This window comes from Camelina sativa, chromosome 11, assembly GCF_000633955.1.
Source record: "Camelina sativa cultivar DH55 chromosome 11, Cs, whole genome shotgun sequence".
In the NCBI taxonomy this organism is placed as follows: domain Eukaryota; kingdom Viridiplantae; phylum Streptophyta; class Magnoliopsida; order Brassicales; family Brassicaceae; genus Camelina; species Camelina sativa.
In genome coordinates this window covers 31656305-31675698 of record NC_025695.1, presented here as the reverse complement: position 1 = coordinate 31675698, position 19394 = coordinate 31656305, and the positions used below count along the sequence as shown (strand labels likewise).

The following is a 19394-nucleotide window of genomic DNA, read 5'->3' as shown; positions in this document are numbered from 1 at the left end:
AGGGGGAGATTGTTCCGCCTGTTAAGAAGAGTGGTGTTGTTGACCCGAGTATGATGGCATCAAGCCAAGTTGATAATTCAATCAGGAAGTTGCCTTTGCGTTTGGGGAAAAGCTCCACTAAGTATTCTGAATCTTCTGCTTTACCCACCAAGGATGCTAATCCGGGTGTGTACAGTAGGAAGAGTTCCTCCAAGAAGCGTTAAGTATGTCGGGCTTCTTTTGGAATGTGTGGTCTAAACACCACATCTAAGCATTCCGTGATAAAGAAGTGGGTAGAGGGGGAGAAGTTTCAGTTTGGATGTGTTTTGGAGACTCGAGTTCAGGAACACCGGGCTCCAAAGGTGATTGATGAGGTTTTTTGGAATTGGTCGGTTCTTAGAAACTATGAATATTCCCGGCTTGGTCGTATTTGGGTTGTTTAGAAACGCACAGCTCGTTTAACGCCATTCTTTAAAATCGATCAAGTTGTAACTTGTTCGGTTCAGTTGGAGGGTGAGGCTACTGAGTTTTTTTGTTTTGTTATTTACACATCAAACTTTGATGACGTGCGAAGAGGACTGTGGGATGATCTGCGAGCACACTATGATTCTCCGATTATATGTAGCAAGCTGTGGATATTGATGGGTGATTTTAACGTTATGTTGGATATTGAAGAGCATTCCAGGGCAGATGCCTCGAGCTTTACCACTGCAATGCAAGATTTCAAGGATTTAGTCAACTATTGCTCTTTAGCAGACTTGGCTTACCATGGTCCACTGTTCACATTTTGTAACCATAGGGATGGTGATCTAATATCTAAAAAGTTGGATAGGGTGCTTGTTAATGACAAATGGGCTCAATCTTTTATACGATGTTTGATGCAGGTGGTTGCTCTGACCACTTGCACAGCAGTATCCATCTGTCAGGATCTACAGAGGGAGAACGGAAGCGCAAAACTTTTAAGTTTGTCAATGAAGTTCTAGATTTTGAAGAATTCAAGACTATGGTCACAAAGTATTGGCAGATCACCGAGCCTATCTTCCTACTCACTTCCTCTCTCTTTCGGTTTTCTAAAAAATTAAAGGGTTTAAAGCCATTAGTTTGTGCAATGGCGAAGGACAGGATGGGTAATTTGGTTAAACGGACGAAGGAGGCCTATGAGGATCTTTGTCAGAAACAGGCGGCCACTTTGGCAGCCCCGTCTCAGCAGTTATTGGCAGAGGAGAGTGCTGCTTACTCTCCAGGGGAGTTTGTAGCGAAGTTGGAAGAAAAGTACCTTAAGCAGAAACCTAAGCTTCACTAGCTGGCGGTTGGATATAAGAATAATAAGGCCTTCCACCGTGTTGTCACGGTTAGAGAGACTGTCAATACGATACATGAAATTCAAAGTCCAAATGGGGTGGTGGTCTCTGGGGATGATATCAAGTTGGAAGCGGAGAGGCATTTTAAGACATTCCTTCAACATTGTCTTGAGGAATATGATGGTATCACTGTGGAGGATCTCCAATCCCTTCTTCCTTTTCGATGCTCAACTGATGATGTGGATGCTTATGAACTCTGTCATGGCGGAGAAGATCAAGACAATCTTATTTGCAATGTCACGGGATAAGTCTCCGAGCCCGGATGGCTATACAGTGGAATTTTACAAAGCTATGTGGGATATTATTGGTCCTGAGTTGATTATTGCAGTACAGTCTTTCTTTGTTAAAGGTTTTCTTCCCAAAGGATTGAATGCTACTATCATTGCTCTCATTCCAAAAAAAACAGAGGCCCGCTAAATGAAAGATTACCGACCAATTTCATGCTGCAATATGCTCTATAAAGTGATCTAAAAAATTCTTGTTAACCGGCTCAAGCTAATTGTTGACACACGAGGGATGTCATGTTGCAATGTGCTCTATAAAGTGATCTCGAAAATTCTCTCAGATGAATTTCTCATATTAGAGCTTAGATGTTGAAAAGAGAAATTCGAATATGTTCAAGAGAGAGAATCAAAATTAGTGCTCTAAAATTTTCAATTTGGAGATTCTTCTAACTGGATATATATTTTGGGTTGTGAATAACTCGAATCAAGTCTCAATTTGGTTTACTGTATTCAGTTTTTGGATTGATCTCAAATTTTTGTAATAAATCGTGTTAACCAACCTTGATGGGGGACCAAGGATTCAAACTTTCAAATTAGGAGAAAACTGGATTTCAACATCCAAAATGTGTGGATAAAGATTGAGGTTCAGAATATGTGGGTTTGTGGTGCTATATGAAAGTTTGGGGGGATATAGATTATTTTCCCAATATTATGTGTTCTTTATATGATATTAGAATATAGTTCTCGACAATATGTCGGAATCACATGAGTAGCCAAATTTGCTAAAGAAACCTTCTCTATTATTTTTGTTTCACGTTGAATTGATGAACCGAATTTACGAGTGAAACCTATCTACTACCTAGTTTTTTTTCTTCGATATGACTAAATTTGTTTAAATAAAATAAAGATTTTTCCAAGAAAATACATATACCTAATAATCAAAATAACATTAAAACAACCATAAAAGCAAAACATTTTATTATTATTACAAAAAAAGAAAATAGAAATCAAAAAGGTATCACTTAGAAGTTTTATCTTTTCAATTGACGAAAACACAATTATACAAACGATTAAATAATTCATTTAGAAGAAAAAACAACTCCCTTTTTAACTCTAAGTCACTTGTTGGTGGTGTTAGGAGCACGAACATCAGCAGCGTTGCTAGCGAGACCATCAGTTTTGGGTTGGTGATGGTTCGAGCCCATGGGGTCTATATCCTCTTCAACATTAGGAATTTGATTCAAATCCAAAATCATATTTTGGTTCGAATTCAGATTCAGATTCAGATTCAAATCCAGATTCACATTCATATTGAATTGATGAATTTTCTGTGGAATCTGTCGAAAAAGTTCAATAAGAAAATCACTTTGGCGTTGAATCGATTTCTGCTGATTTTGATTTTGATTCATGTGATCATAATCTCCAACTGGGACAGCAACTGCATCTACAACAACAGAAGGGGGTAAACGAGAAGAAGATTCACCATTCTCCATAAGGTTCTGCATCCTGCAAGTAATCTTGTCAATATAAGTATCAACAAAAAAACTTAAATTCTGAAGATCCTTTTCACCAAGCTTATGCACATCAATCTCTCCTTTAAGACAACCAAACAAACAATTTGGAATCTCAAAATTTTGGTTCTCAGTACGCAATTTTTGCAATTTCGCTTCATCCTTAGCAATCCTCTTACGCAGAAAACCTTCTTGATCCAACATCCTTTTATTCCGATCGTCCACCAGAACCTCCATAAAATCTGATATCACTTTCTCAGCGCCTTCTCTTGATGGCCAAGCCTCAGGGTCTGCGTTATACGGACTGTAGATAACCGCACACATCTTGACGTCACAGAGAGTGGACAGCTCAGCAAGTTTCTTCATCATCCCTTTTTTACGTTTGATGAAGCTTCTTTTTCTCGATGCTTCATTTTCTATAAGCAAAATTTTTCTTTTCATGTTCACTATCTTTGTTGTGTGTCTTGTTTTGTTGGCATGAGTTGTTTATATAGAAAATGAAAGGTACTTTTATCCGTTATGGTTTTATTTCATTGCTTGCTCATTAGCTTTAGATTTGGTTGAATCTCAGATATCGTACCCATTTCATTCCTACGTGTAGGCATTTGATTGAATATAAAATGATAACCCTATCATTTTAAAGATAGTTAGTAATCCTATTTAGATATAATACTTTTTATGGGACGTGAAGATAGAGATATTATATTAAGAGTAAATTTTGCTCTCACATATGTATTATGAGATGTACTTCTATTTAGGATGTCCACATTATTAAAAAATTACATGAAAATTGATTTAAAATATTTACGATATATAAATTTAAATTTTATAATTTTCATATTAAACACTAATTTAAATTGTTAAAAGTAAAGTGATAAAAAATTAAGTGATAAAAAGGAAAATATTTGTGGAATAGAAAATAATAATATAGATAATGTACTATATTATATGTTATAAAAATCAGTTGTAAGACATTTTAACGACCAAAACCATCTACACTCTCAACTTTTGTTCAACTATTATAGTGGCTTATACATCGATTGGTTTAGGCGTCTGATTAATTACTTTATAATATTTTATTCGGATAAAAAACTTAATCTTAATCTATCTTACTACTACTTACATTAGTCAATTTGTGAAAGTGTACTTTTAAAAAGAGCCTAATAAAGTTCATAGATCCATTTCTACTTTAAGCACAGTATTAAGATTTGCATGTCTTGAAATCTAGAGGAATATCTTACACCTTGAAAAGAAATATTTGGTCTGGAGACTTTCCTTATTTGGTCTTTCTAGGGCGATCGGGTAGACGATTAGGGTTTTCCTCTCTTAGTCGCGAGGCAGGAGGTTTACTAAGGGGATGCCGGTGCCGGAGAAGGAGACTCCTCCTCCTTCGGTGGAACAGATTAGTCCGAGCAGTTTTCCAGTTCAGAGTCAGCCTAAATCGTGTGCAGGGGCAGTCGAGAACAGGTTCTCAAACTTAAGTCACACGTTACATGTTGAAGTTTTTGATGGGGATTCACGTGTAGAGATCCCTGATGGTTTGGTTCAGAATTCGGTGCCTCTATGGGATGATTTCCTTCAAGGTAAGTTCTTAGACATTTCGCCTCATGTAGGCAAGATCCAGGTCATTGTTAATAAGATCTGGTCGTTGGGAGATAAATCCATTCGTATTGATGTTTTTGAAGTGAACTCTACCACAGTCAAATTCAGAATCAAGGATGAGCAGACCAGGAGTAGGATTTTGCGTCAAGGTATGTGGAATATCGCTGATATTCCTATCGTCGTGTCCAAGTGGTCCCTTGTAGTGGAGGATGATGTGGTCATCTCAACGGTTCTGTTGTGGGTCACATTGAAGAATGTACCACATCAACTATACTCGAGGGAGGGTCTTCATTTTATTGCGAGTGCAGTGGGGACACCCATTCGTCTCCACCCGCAGACGGAGCAATGTACAAATTTTAAAGAAGCTAAGGTGTTTGTTGCAGCTACATTGTGAAAGGAGTTGCCCGTAACATACCGTTTCACCTCTAAATTGGGAATTGATGCTCAGGTTCAATTTGTTTACCCTTGGCTCCCTTCTCGCTGCTCAGGTTGTTTGAAGTGGGGACATCGGAATGCTGACTGTAAGAGGAAGTCCACTACGAGCACCCTCCTGGAGAACTCGGACAGTGTTGACAAAAAGGGTTCGCCTGCGATTCAGAATGTCAAAGCTACCACCATAGCAGAGACTGGGAATCCTTCTGCGAACAAGGTTGTCAAGACATGGGATTTAGCTGTAGCTTTGCCTCTCTCGCAGGAGGCGGTTAACCACACCACAGTCGGCTCTACAGAGCTGGGTTGGTCTATTGTTTCACTGACGAAAGCAAGTAGAGGGGGTGAGCGTCGCGTGGAAACATCAGCAGTAGTTTCACCTTCTCGTTATGGTATTCTACTCTCTAACGCAGGTGAAACAGAGCAGGCGGACTCAGGAATTGATATGGCCTTGCAAGGTCAATATCATGAAGAGGGGGAGATTGTTCCGCCTGTTAAGAAGAGTGGTGTTATTGACCCGAGTATGATGGCATCAAGCCAAGTGGATAATTCAATCAGGAAGTTGCCTTCGCGTTTGGGGAAAAGCTCCACTAAGCAATCTGAATCTTTTGCTTTACCCACCAAGGATGCTAATCCGGGTGTGTACAGTAGGAAGAGGTCCTCCAAGAAGCGTTAAGTATGTCGGGCTTCTTTTGGAATGTGTGTGGTCTAAACACCACATCTAAGCATTCCGTGATAAAGAAGTGGGTAGAGGGGGAGAAGTTTCAGTTTGGATGTGTTTTGGAGACTCGAGTTCAGGAACACCGGGCTCCAAAGGTGATTGATGAGGTTTTTTGGAATTGGTCGGTTCTTACAAACTATGAATATTCCCGGCTTGGTCGTATTTGGGTTTTTTAGAAATGCACAGCTCGATTAACGCCATTCTTTAAAAGTGATCAAGTTGTAACTTGTTCGGTTCAGTTGGAGGGTGAGGCTACTGAGTTTTTCTGTTTTTTTATTTACACATCAAACTTTGATGATGTGCGAAGAGGACTGTGGGAGGATCTGAGAGCACACTATGATTCTCCGATTATATGTAGCAAGCCATGGATATTGATGGGTGATTTTAACGTTATGTTGGATGTTGAAGAGCATTCCTGGGCAGATGCCTCGAGCTTTACCACTACAATGCAAGATTTCAAGGATTTAGTCAACTATTGCTCTTTAGCAGACTTGGTTTACCATGGTCCACTGTTCACTTGGTGTAACCATAGGGATGGTGATCTGATATCTAAAAAGTTGGATAGGGTGCTTGTTAATGACAAATGGGCTCAATCTTTTATACGATGTTTGATGCAGGTGGTTGCTCTGACCACTTGCGCAGCAGTATCCATCTGTCAGGATCTACAGAGGGAGAACGGAAGCGCAAACCTTTTAAGTTTGTCAATGAAGTTCTAGATTTTGAAGAATTCAAGACTATGGTCTCAGAGTATTGGCAGATCACCGAGCCTATCTTCCTACTCACTTCCTCTCTCTTTCGGTTTTCTAAAAAATTAAAGGGTTTAAAGCCATTTGTTCGTGCTATGGCGAAGGACAGGATGGGTAATTTGGTTAAACGGACGAAGGAGGCCTATGAGGATCTTTGTCATAAACAGGCGGCCACTTTGGCAGCCCCGTCTCAGCAGTTAATGGCAGAGGAGAGTGCTGCTTACTCTCCAGGGGAGTTTGTAGCGAAGTTGGAAGAAAAGTACCTTAAGTAGAAATCTAAGCTTCACTAGCTAGCGGTTGGAGATAAGAATAATAAGGCCTTCCACCGTGTTGTCACGGTTAGAGAGACTGTCAATACAATACATGAAATTCAATGTCCAAATGGGGTGGTGGTCTCTGGGGATGATATCAAGTTGGAAGCGAAGAGGCATTTTAAGACATTCCTTCAACATTGTCTTGAGGACTATGATGGTATCACTGTGGAGGATCTCCAATCCCTTCTTCCTTTTCGATGCTCAACTGATGATGTGGCTATGCTTATGAACTCTGTCACGGCGGAGAAGATCAAGACAGTCTTATTTGCAATGTCACGGGATAAGTCTAAAGGCCCGGATGGCTATACAGTGGAATTTTACAAAGCTATGTGGGATATTATTGGTCCTGAGTTGATTATTGCAGTACAGTCTTTCTTTGTTAAAGGTTTTCTTCCCAAAGGATTGAATGCTACTATCATTGCTCTTATTCCAAAAAAAACAGAGGCCCACTAAATGAAAGATTATCGACCAATTTCATGCTGCAATATGCTCTATAAAGTGATCTAAAAAATTCTTGTTAACCGGCTCAAGCTAATTGTTGACACACGAGGGATGTCATGTTGCAATGTGCTCTATAAAGTGATCTCGAAAATTCTCTCAGATGAATTTCTCATATTAGAGCTTAGATGTTGAAAAGAGAAAATCAAATATGTTCAAGAGAGAGAATCAAAATTAGTGTTCTAAAATTTTCAATTTGGAGATTCTTCTAACTGGATATATATTTTGGGTTGTGAATAACTCGAATCAAGTCTCAATTTGGTTTACTGTATTCAGTTTTTGGATTGATCTCAAATTTTTGTAATAAATCGTGTTAACCAACCTTGATGGGGGACCAAGGATTCAAACTTTCAAATTAGGAGAAAACTGGATTTCAACATCCAAATTGTGTGGATAAAGATTGAGGTTCAGAATATGTGGGTTTGTGGTGCTATATGAAAGTTTGGGGGGGATACAGATTATTTTCCCAATATTATGTGTTCTTTATATGGTATTAGAATATAGTTCTCGACAATATGTCGGAATCACATGAGTAGCCAAATTTACTAAAGAAACCTTCTCTATTATTTATATTTCACGTTGAATTGATGAACCGAACTTACGAGTGAAACCTATCTACTACCTAGTTTTTTTTTCTTCGATATGACTAAATTTGTTTAAATAAAATAAAGATTTTTCCAAGAAAATACATATACCTAATAATCAAAATAACATTAAAACGACCATAAAAGCAAAACATTTTATTATTATTACAAAAAAGAAAATAGAAATCAAAAAGATATCACTTAGAAGTTTTATCTTTTCAATTGACGAAAACACAATTATACAAACGATTAAATACTTCATTTAGAAGAAAAAACAACTCCCTTTTTAACTCTAAGTCACTTGTTGGTGGTGTTAGGAGCACGAACATCAGCAGCGTTGCTAGCGAGACCATCAGTTTTGGGTTGGTGATGGTTCGAGCCCATGGGGTCTATATCCTCTTCAACATTAGGAATTTGATTCAAATCCAAAATCATATTTTGGTTCGAATTCAGATTCAGATTCAGATTCAAATCCAGATTCACATTCATATTGAATTGATGAATTTTCTGTGGAATCTGTCGAAAAAGTTCAATAAGAAAATCACTTTGGCGTTGAATCGATTTCTGCTGATTTTGATTTTGATTCATGTGATCATAATCTCCAACTGGGACAGCAACTGCATCTACAACAACAGAAGGGGGTAAACGAGAAGAAGATTCACCATTCTCCATAAGGTTCTGCATCCTGCAAGTAATCTTGTCAATATAAGTATCAACAAAAAAACTTAAATTCTGAAGATCCTTTTCACCAAGCTTATGCACATCAATCTCTCCTTTAAGACAACCAAACAAACAATTTGGAATCTCAAAATTTTGGTTCTCAGTACGCAATTTTTGCAATTTCGCTTCATCCTTAGCAATCCTCTTACGCAGAAAACCTTCTTGATCCAACATCCTTTTATTCCGATCGTCCACCAGAACCTCCATAAAATCTGATATCACTTTCTCAGCGCCTTCTCTTGATGGCCAAGCCTCAGGGTCTGCGTTATACGGACTGTAGATAACCGCACACATCTTGACGTCACAGAGAGTGGACAGCTCAGCAAGTTTCTTCATCATCCCTTTTTTACGTTTGATGAAGCTTCTTTTTCTCGATGCTTCATTTTCTATAAGCAAAATTTTTCTTTTCATGTTCACTATCTTTGTTGTGTGTCTTGTTTTGTTGGCATGAGTTGTTTATATAGAAAATGAAAGGTACTTTTATCCGTTATGGTTTTATTTCATTGCTTGCTCATTAGCTTTAGATTTGGTTGAATCTCAGATATCGTACCCATTTCATTCCTACGTGTAGGCATTTGATTGAATATAAAATGATAACCCTATCATTTTAAAGATAGTTAGTAATCCTATTTAGATATAATACTTTTTATGGGACGTGAAGATAGAGATATTATATTAAGAGTAAATTTTGCTCTCACATATGTATTATGAGATGTACTTCTATTTAGGATGTCCACATTATTAAAAAATTACATGAAAATTGATTTAAAATATTTACGATATATAAATTTAAATTTTATAATTTTCATATTAAACACTAATTTAAATTGTTAAAAGTAAAGTGATAAAAAATTAAGTGATAAAAAGGAAAATATTTGTGGAATAGAAAATAATAATATAGATAATGTACTATATTATATGTTATAAAAATCAGTTGTAAGACATTTTAACGACCAAAACCATCTACACTCTCAACTTTTGTTCAACTATTATAGTGGCTTATACATCGATTGGTTTAGGCGTCTGATTAATTACTTTATAATATTTTATTCGGATAAAAAACTTAATCTTAATCTATCTTACTACTACTTACATTAGTCAATTTGTGAAAGTGTACTTTTAAAAAGAGCCTAATAACGTTCATAGATCCATTTCTACTTTAAGCACAGTATTAAGATTTGCATGTCTTGAAATCTAGAGGAATATCTTACACCTTGAAAAGAAATATTTGGTCTGGAGACTTTCCTTATTTGGTCTTTCTAGGGCGATCGGGTAGACGATTAGGGTTTTCCTCTCTTAGTCGCGAGGCAGGAGGTTTACTAAGGGGATGCCGGTGCCGGAGAAGGAGACTCCTCCTCCTTCGGTGGAACAGATTAGTCCGAGCAGTTTTCCAGTTCAGAGTCAGCCTAAATCGTGTGCAGGGGCAGTCGAGAACAGGTTCTCAAACTTAAGTCACACGTTACATGTTGAAGTTTTTGATGGGGATTCACGTGTAGAGATCCCTGATGGTTTGGTTCAGAATTCGGTGCCTCTATGGGATGATTTCCTTCAAGGTAAGTTCTTAGACATTTCGCCTCATGTAGGCAAGATCCAGGTCATTGTTAATAAGATCTGGTCGTTGGGAGATAAATCCATTCGTATTGATGTTTTTGAAGTGAACTCTACCACAGTCAAATTCAGAATCAAGGATGAGCAGACCAGGAGTAGGATTTTGCGTCAAGGTATGTGGAATATCGCTGATATTCCTATCGTCGTGTCCAAGTGGTCCCTTGTAGTGGAGGAGGATGTGGTCATCTCAACAGTTCTGTTGTGGGTCACATTGAAGAATGTACCACATCAACTATACTCGAGGGAGGGTCTTTATTTTATTGCGAGTGCAGTGGGGACACCCATTCGTCTCCACCCGCAGACGGAGCAATGTACAAATTTTAAAGAAGCTAAGGTGTTTGTTGCAGCTACTTTGTCAAAGGAGTTGCCCGTAACATCCCGTTTCACCTCTAAATTGGGAATTGATGCTCAGGTTCAATTTGTTTACCCTTGGGTCCCTTCTCGCTGCTCAGGTTGTTTGAAGTGGGGACATCGGAATGCTGACTGTAAGAGGAAGTCCACTACGAGCACCCTCCTGGAGAACTCGGAAAGTGTTGACAAAGAGGGTTCGCCTGCGATTCAGAATGTCAAAGCTAACACCATAGCAGAGACAGGGAATCCTTCTGCGAACAAGGTTGTCAAGACATGGGATTTAGCTGTAGCTTTGCCTCTCTCGCAGGAGGCGGTTAACCACACCACAGTCGGCTCTACAGAGCTGGGTTGGTCTGTTGTTTCACCGGCGAAAGCAAGTAGAGGGGGTGAGCGTCGGGTGGAAACATCAGCAGTAGTTTCACCTTCTCGTTATGGTATTCTACTCTCTAACGCAGGTGAAACAGAGCAGGCGGACTCAGGAATTGATATGGCCTTGCAAGGTCAATATCATGAAAAGGGGGAGATTGTTCCGCTTGTTAAGAAGAGTGGTGTTGTTGACCCGAGTATGATGGCATCAAGCCAAGTTGATAATTCAATCAGGAAGTTGCCTTCGCGTTTGGGGAAAAGCTCCACTAAGCAATCTGAATCTTCTGCTTTACCCACCAAGGATGCTAATCCGGGTGTGTACCGTAGGAAGAGGTCCTCCAAGAAGCGTTAAGTATGTCGGGATTCTTTTGGAATGTGTGTGGTCTAAACACCACATCTAAGCATTTCGTGATAAAGAAGTGGGTAGAGGGGGAGAAGTTTCAGTTTGGATGTGTTTTGGAGACTCGAGTTCAGGAACACCGGGCTCCAAAGGTGATTGATGAGGTTTTTTGGAATTGGTCGGTTCTTACAAACTATGAATATTCCCGGCTTGGTCGTATTTGGGTTGTTTAGAAACGCACAGCTCGATTAACGCCATTCTTTAAAAGTGATCAAGGTGTAACTTGTTCGGTTCAGTTGGAGGGTGAGGCTACTGAGTTTTTCTGTTTTTTTATTTACACATCAAACTTTGATGACGTGCGAAGAGGACTGTGGGATGATCTGAGAGCACACTATGATTCTCCGATTATATGTAGCAAGCCGTGGATATTGATGGGTGATTTTAACGTTATGTTGGATGTTGAAGAGCATTCCAGGGCAGATGCCTCAAGCTTTACCACTGCAATGCAAGATTTCAAGGATTTAGTCAACTATTGCTCTTTAGCAGACTTGGCTTACCATGGTCCACTGTTCACATTTTGTAACCATAGGGATGGTGATCTAATATCTAAAAAGTTGGATAGGGTGCTTGTTAATGACAAATGGGCTCAATCTTTTATACGATGTTTGATGCAGGTGGTTGCTCTGACCACTTGCGCAGCAGTATCCATCTGTCAGGATCTACAGAAGGAGAACGGAAGCGCAAACCTTTTAAGTTTGTCAATGAAGTTCTAGATTTTGAGGAATTCAAGACTATGGTCTCAGAGTATTGGCAGATCACCGAGCCTATCTTCCTATCCACTTCCTCTCTCTTTCGGTTTTCTAAAAAATTGAAGGGTTTAAAGCCATTAGTTCGTGCTATGGCGAAGGACAGGATGGGTAATTTGGTTAAACGGACGAAGGAGGCCTATGATGATCTTTGTCAGAAACAGGCGGCCACTTTGGCAGCCCCGTCTCAGCATCTAGAGGATACTAGAACCTTTGGAAAGTCCGGAACAATTTGAGTGTTTTGCTCTGCTTTTATTTTCTAAGTTGTTTAGAACAAACTAGACCTTTTTAATGAGAACGTTATTTTTTTGAATTAATTTTACATTATATTCAAAAAAGATTTGCATGTCGGAAAATTCTCAACAACATATATATCCTTAACTTGGAAAACGCCAAGTTCACCAAACCTTTTATATGGTTTTCTAGAGGTTTGACTTCAACTCACAATGTTTAATTACTTCAACTCACAATGTTCAATAAATATCACACATAAACATTGTTTCGTTTCACTGATTCCACAAGTGGTACAATTCAATTAGACATAAAACATCCAAAAATGACTACAAAAATTTTAAAAATGTATTTAGAAACGTTACACAAGTTTGTTTAGAATATTTTTAACTAATAAGTGATTTAATCCAACCCAATGACATTAATATATGAATATTTGAATAGCCATCCATGAATCTTCTAGTGTGGATTTAGGGGTGTGTTGAAACCATGATTTTGGAGAATTTGATGGGATTTAGGAAATTTTGATAGATTTTAGGGAAGTTGATATGATTTTCTATAAAAAAATTTAAAATCCCACCTAAAACCATGAGATTTGGATTTCGGTATTTTTAACTAAACAAATCCTCTCAAATCTTTCAGAATCCATAAAAATTATAAAAATCCAAATCCACAAACTATTTTGAATAACAATGGATTTTAAAGTAGATTTTTAAATCATCAGTTCAATAACAACGGATATTACTGGACTTTTTAAAATCCATGATTGAATAACATAGGGTTTGTAAAGTTTACACAAATCATTTAAAATGTCAAGTTGAATACACCCCTAGAGTATTTGTAGTTGTTTATTAGATAAGGATTTCCCTAGTAGGCAAATAAATTTATGTATTTTTATTCTAGTTACTAGGTTTTCACCTGCGGTACACCGCGGAACTAAAATATAAATTACTGTATTTAAAATAATAATTTTTAATTTATTTAGTTTTCAAAATCCCAATTAATTAACTTTTATCTAATTAATTTATAATTTTGTTTAGAATATTTTTTTTCTTCTTCTTACGTTATTTTTTATTTTTTCAACCAAACATTAAATAAATTAAAAGATTACTCCAAGATTGGTTGCCCAAACAAGAGGAAAAGAGTTTACAAAAAAAATTTCAAAAACTAAAGATCTTGAAGCTCGAGCAACACAATCTGCCCTGATGTTGGACTCATGAGGGATCCTGGTCAAGGTAAAGGAAGGGAAAAAAGATCGGAGCAAGGAAAATTTTTCTAGCAGGTTCGAGAAAGCCGGCCAGTCTTCGGGCAGCTCCACCATCGCATCAATTCTGCACAATCCGTCTCGAAGGCTTGACAGTCAACCCCCGCCCGAGCGGTGTCGAGACGGTCATGGAACTTGTTCTTCTTATGTTTTATACAGTTTATAACCTAATTACATTAAAATTATTATTAGATTGAATATAAAATTTTCAAACACTTAGTTTTGTTTTCTATAATTAAACAGAGGTATATGCATATATGGTATGTTAGTGTATATTTTTATGTGTATACAATTTTTTTTTGTTTTTGGAATATTAAGAATGTGTTATAGTATGTGTAATACTTTGTAGTTCATATATTAAATAATTTATAAGTTAATTTTCCAAACTATGACTACAATTCTATATTATATAAAATAAACTAGGGGAATTCTCAAAAATATCCCATTTTTCATATCCCTTTTTTAAAATACCATTTCATGTTGACTATTTTTAAAACTACCCCTCTTTATGTACAAAATGACAAAATTACATTTTCTTTGAATGATAAAAAAAAATGTATGGCATTCCAGAAATGGTTAGAGAAATTAATCCTCTAATCACGGAGAGTATGAATAGAGATCTTACCCGGGATATTTCTGAGGCGGAAGTCCGTAAGGCTCTGTTTGCGATGCACCCGGAGAAAACTCCAGGCCCTGACGGCATGACTGCTTTATTCTTTCAACGGTTTTGGTCCTCTTTGAAAGGGGATTTGGTGTCTTTGGTTCAGGGATTTTTTAGGACGGATCGTTTCGATCCTCGTTTAAATGAGACAAATATTTGTCTTATTCCCAAGGTTGATAGACCGCAGCGGATGACGGAGTTTCGACCGATCAGTCTTTGTAATGTCAGTTATAAGATTATATCTAAAATCTTGTGTTTCCGGTTAAAACGGTTTCTACCTCTTTTGGTCTCTGAAACTCAGTTGGCCTTTGTTTCTGGTCGTTTAATAACTGATAATGTTCTGGTCGCTCAGGAGATGTTTCATGGACTAAACACCAATCAGAGGTGTCAGACGGAGTTTCTAGCTCTCAAAACGGATATGAGCAAGGCATACGATCGAGTAGAATGGGATTTCTTGGAGGCGGTTTTGGTCAAATTCGGTTTTACCAGGAAATGGATCTCGTGGATTATGTGGTGTGTCTCTTCTGTGTCATACCAAGTTCTATTGAATGGTCAACCCAGGGGTTCCATCCTCCCTCATAGGGGTCTTCGTCAGGGGGATCCCCTGTCGCCGTATCTGTTCATTCTTTGCACTGAGGTTTTGATAGCTAATATCAAGAAGGCAGAACGGGAAGAGAAAATAACGGGTATCAAAATTGCCCGTGATAGTCCTACTATTTCGCACTTGCTGTTTGCTGATGACAGTCTTTTCTTCTGCAAAGCAGAGGCAACCGAGTGTAGTAAAGTAATGGAAATAATAGGGGATTATGGGAAAGCCTCAGGACAAGAGGTCAATCTGGATAAATCTTCTATTATGTTTGGGAAAAAAGTCCCTTCCGATTTACGACCTCAATTAAAAACCATTATGGGTATTTCTAAAGAAGGCGGCATGGGCTCGTATTTGGGTATCCCTGAGAGCCTTCAAGGTTCGAAAACCAAGGTGTTTAGTTATGTTAAGGATCGATTAGATGACCGAGTAAACGGTTGGTCTGCAAAGCTTCTTTCGAAAGGGGGCAAGGAGATTATGATTAAATCGGTGGCAACAGCACTTCCTACCCATGTTATGTCATGTTATAAGCTCCCGCAGGAGCTGACTTCCCGATTGACGAGTGCTATATCTACCTTCTGGTGGAAGTCGAATGATAAGGCTCGTGGCATGCACTGGGTAGCTTGGGATAAAATGTGTAAAGAGAAATGTGAAGGGGGTATAGGTTTCCGAGCTCTTGAACAATTTAATGATGCAATGCTGGAAAAACAGTATTGGCGTCTTATCCATTATCCGAATTCCCTAATGGCTCGAGTAATGCGTGGTAGGTACTTCAGGAACAAACACCCTCTTTCGGCTAAAAAACCATATAACCCTTCCTTTGCTTGGCGGAGTATCTACTCAACTAAGGTATTAGTGGAGCAGGGTGCGAGATGGGCGGTAGGCTCTGGCTGCTCCATCTCAGTGTGGCGGGATCCGTGGTTACCGGATACTCGTCCAAGACCAGCTAATGGTCGAGGTCGACTATTGCTTCCAAGTTTGATGGTTAATCATTTAATTAATCCATCTACGAAGGATTGGCATTTACCTATTCTGGAGGAGTTTTTTGATCCGGAGGATATTCCGATTATTCGGAGTATTGCGGTCAGCAAAGTTTTTAAACCAGACTCTTTAGTTTGGCATTTTACTAAATCAGGGAAGTACTCCTGAAGTCTGGTTATCGGTTAGCACGGGAATTAATCTCAGAAGTGGAAATTGGACCTACGTGCATGGCTCTTCGCGCCCATGCGTGGAAACTTGAGGTTCCCTCCAAGGTTCAACATTTTTTCTGGCAGGTCGCTTCTGGAAATCTTCCTGTATTGGAACGGCTTGCACACCGTGGCGTCCGATGTGATATTCAGTGTAAGCGGTGTGGTCTAGAATTGGAAACCATTAACCACGCTCTTTTTAAATGTCCGCGATCAATGAGTATTTGGGAGTTGTCTCCTTTATCACTAGAAGCCGAAGGTTTTCCATATGCATCAATCTATGCGAATCTGGATTTTATTTATTGGCGGGCGGCAGGGCAGTCCGGGATTGCTGATATTTCTATTTATCTCCCTTGGATACTTTGGTCGATATGGAAAGATAGGAATAAAAAGGTTTTTCAGGGTTTAGAGGCAGAACCGACAGAGATTTTAAATCAGGCAACAAATGACAGATTATTGTGGGCTGAGGCCAAATCTCTCTCTGATAGTTTTTTAAATCCCCAGGCTTCTTTGGAAATTAGGGAGCCGTATATCCGTTGTCAATTTGATGGTTCATGGAAAAATTCGGATGTTTTACAGGGTTTGGGGTGGTGGTTTTGTGATGGGGATGATTCAACGATTCTTTTGGGAGCTCGGAGTCAGCGACGTGGCCTTACCCCCTTACATGCGGAACTACAAGCCTTGCTCTGGGCCATGGAGTCTATTTTGGAGGCAAGAGTGGATTGTCAAGCTTTTGAGACGGATTGTGCAGAGCTTATCGCGATGGTGCAGAAGCCCGACGATTGGCCAGCCTTTACGATTTTACTGGAGGACTTCTCTATTCTCAGATCTTCTTTCCCTTTCTTCACTCTGGACAGGATCCCTCGTGAGTCTAACGCAAGAGCAGATTGTTTAGCCCGGTCTTCAAGGACCTTAGTTTCTGAAATTTCTTTTGTAAACTCTTTCCCTCCGGTTTGGGCGACCAATCTCGGAATTCTCTTTTAATTTTAAATGTGTGCTTGGAAAAAAAAAATGTACAGTCACCAAATCAAAAAATTTCCCGCCAAAAATGAAAAAATTTCCCACCAAAAATTAATTTTTCCTGCCAAAATCGAAAAATTTATATCTTATAAAACCATTGTAAACGCTTTTAAAAACCTTTTAAAACTCTAGTGAAAATCTTATAAAAATAATTTTTGAAAATCTTTTAAAAACTTTGTAAAAGCGTTTACAAAGTGTTTAAAAAACCTTTTAAAACCTTTTAAAAATCTTGTAAAAGCGTTTACAAGATGTTTATAAGTTTTTTATAAGGTTTCTACCTTATAAAACTTTTTAAAAACTTTGTAAATTTTTTTTGGTGGAAATATTTTTTTGTCAAAATTTTTTAACAAAAAATTTTTGAAATTTTTTCGAAAATTTTTTGTCGAAAATTTTTTGGCGGGAAAATATTTCGGAAATTTTTTTGGCGGGAAATTGTGTTTTTCTTTTTATTAAATAAAATATTTTTCATATAAGGGTAAAATGGTTGTGAAAAATTAAAGGGTGGCAATAATAAAAATGGCCAAAAAAGGGGATATTTTTGAAAAGGGGCATATCAAAGAAGGTATTTTTAACAAATTCTCAATAAACTAATAGTTTTAGTGTTGGTTCTGTAGTCCAAACCCGCCATGCTAGGCGGATCACACAACATGTTCAAAAATTTTTAATCCGCAAAAACTTATCATACGAAACCCGTGAAAATAAAATATAGTATGTGAGGCTAAAAGTCACTTTTAATCAAATCAGTTTTTCAAATTTTTAAAGAACAATAGTTCTTTACTCACCTTTTAATAAATAAGGAAATAAAATCTGTATACATTTACAATTATGTTTATTGCCGTTTAAAACACTTAGTTTCTATAAAAAAAAATCGAATATAAGTAGAGTTAATTTGTTTATTAAATTAATTATTTAATTTTAATGGCAGTAAATAAGTACCAAATTCAGTATTTAATTTATAAATGTTTCCAAAATGTATATATAAACTAGAGAAGGATCCGCCCGATATGCGGGTTTAAAGTTTTGTAATTAAAATTTATTTTAATAAAATATATTAAAATTTAATTTACCTTATTTATAAATTTTCTTTTTGCTATAATACGCTGATTTATATTCATATACAAATCTTTTATGTATGTTACAATTATAAGTGTATTTTTTACACTTAGGTATATTGTATGTTACAAATATATTATTTACCACCACCTAGAAAATGTCCATATGAACAAATTAAATCAACTATTATATGTCTCTTTACTTTCACTTTTGCATAATTTCTTTAATCATTTAAATTGTTAGCTCAAAAAACATTTCGAAGGAAAAATAAATTACATTACAATAGTACATGACCAACCATGGAGAGAACCTCGGTTCTGCCCTTCTCTCTTATGGAGAGAACCTCGGTCTCCTCTCTTATGGAAAGAACCTTGCGTTAAACCTCCTCCACCATGAAGAGAATCTTAGTGCCGCCTTCCTCCCATGAGAAAATAACCTTGCGTCCAACCTCCCCCACCTTCCTCCCTTGGGGAGATAACCTTGCGTCCAACCTCCTCCACCAAAAAGAGAACCTCGGCTCTGCCCTCTTCCTGTGTGGAGAGAACATGTTCGCGTGTTTTAGCTATCTCAAAGTGGCTTGCTCCAGCAACCAATGAAACTAAAGACCATTTTCCAACGTCACAAATTTTTTTTTTGATAGTAACTAATGTTAAATTTCCCAATGTATTAGTGGAAGTGTATTTGACACACCATGATGTAACCTCTGTCTCCGAGCTCCTATGGATCTAACAACAACAATTTATGTTTTCCCAATCTATCTATGTTTGCTGTAAGTTTGTCTTTGATTAGCCTATTTTATCTAACCATTAAGTTGATGTCCTTCTCCTCTTTATATTCTTTTGGGATTGAACGAATGGTAACAATTATGTTTGAACAAAATAAAAAGTTATATGACCAACCAATCAAGGTTGAAAAATTAGAAGAAAATTAATTTGACATAATTATAGAAATAATAGAAAATTATAAGCATGGTAATATATGAATATCAAATAATTCAAAGATGGAAATATAAATTAAATATAGCAATCTAAAACTACTACAATAAATTTTAAAATACAGTATTAGTCTATTAAAAATGAATATGCATATATTAATCTTCTATTTTTCTGGGGTCAACATATTAATCTTACATATTCCAAACTGTAAAAAGAGAAAGTAGGAGTATATTTCTTTTTTGAAAAAAACCTTTTTACATATGTATGATGTTGACTTTTCGTTATTTTCCAAGTTTT

The 19394-nt window shown here is 37.4% G+C and overlaps 2 protein-coding genes across 2 annotated transcripts; both read right to left on the bottom strand.

The window, feature by feature from the left end:
* On the bottom strand, nt 2634-3570 carry LOC104724869 (MADS-box transcription factor PHERES 2-like). Its single transcript, XM_010443428.2, has one exon. It carries the CDS (start codon nt 3514-3516, stop codon nt 2683-2685), a length of 834 nt encoding a protein of 277 aa, XP_010441730.1. The 5' UTR covers nt 3517-3570; the 3' UTR covers nt 2634-2682.
* On the bottom strand, nt 8254-9154 carry LOC104724868 (MADS-box transcription factor PHERES 2-like). Its single transcript, XM_010443427.2, has one exon. The coding sequence runs from the start codon at nt 9098-9100 to the stop codon at nt 8267-8269; it is 834 nt and encodes a 277-aa protein (XP_010441729.1). The 5' UTR covers nt 9101-9154; the 3' UTR covers nt 8254-8266.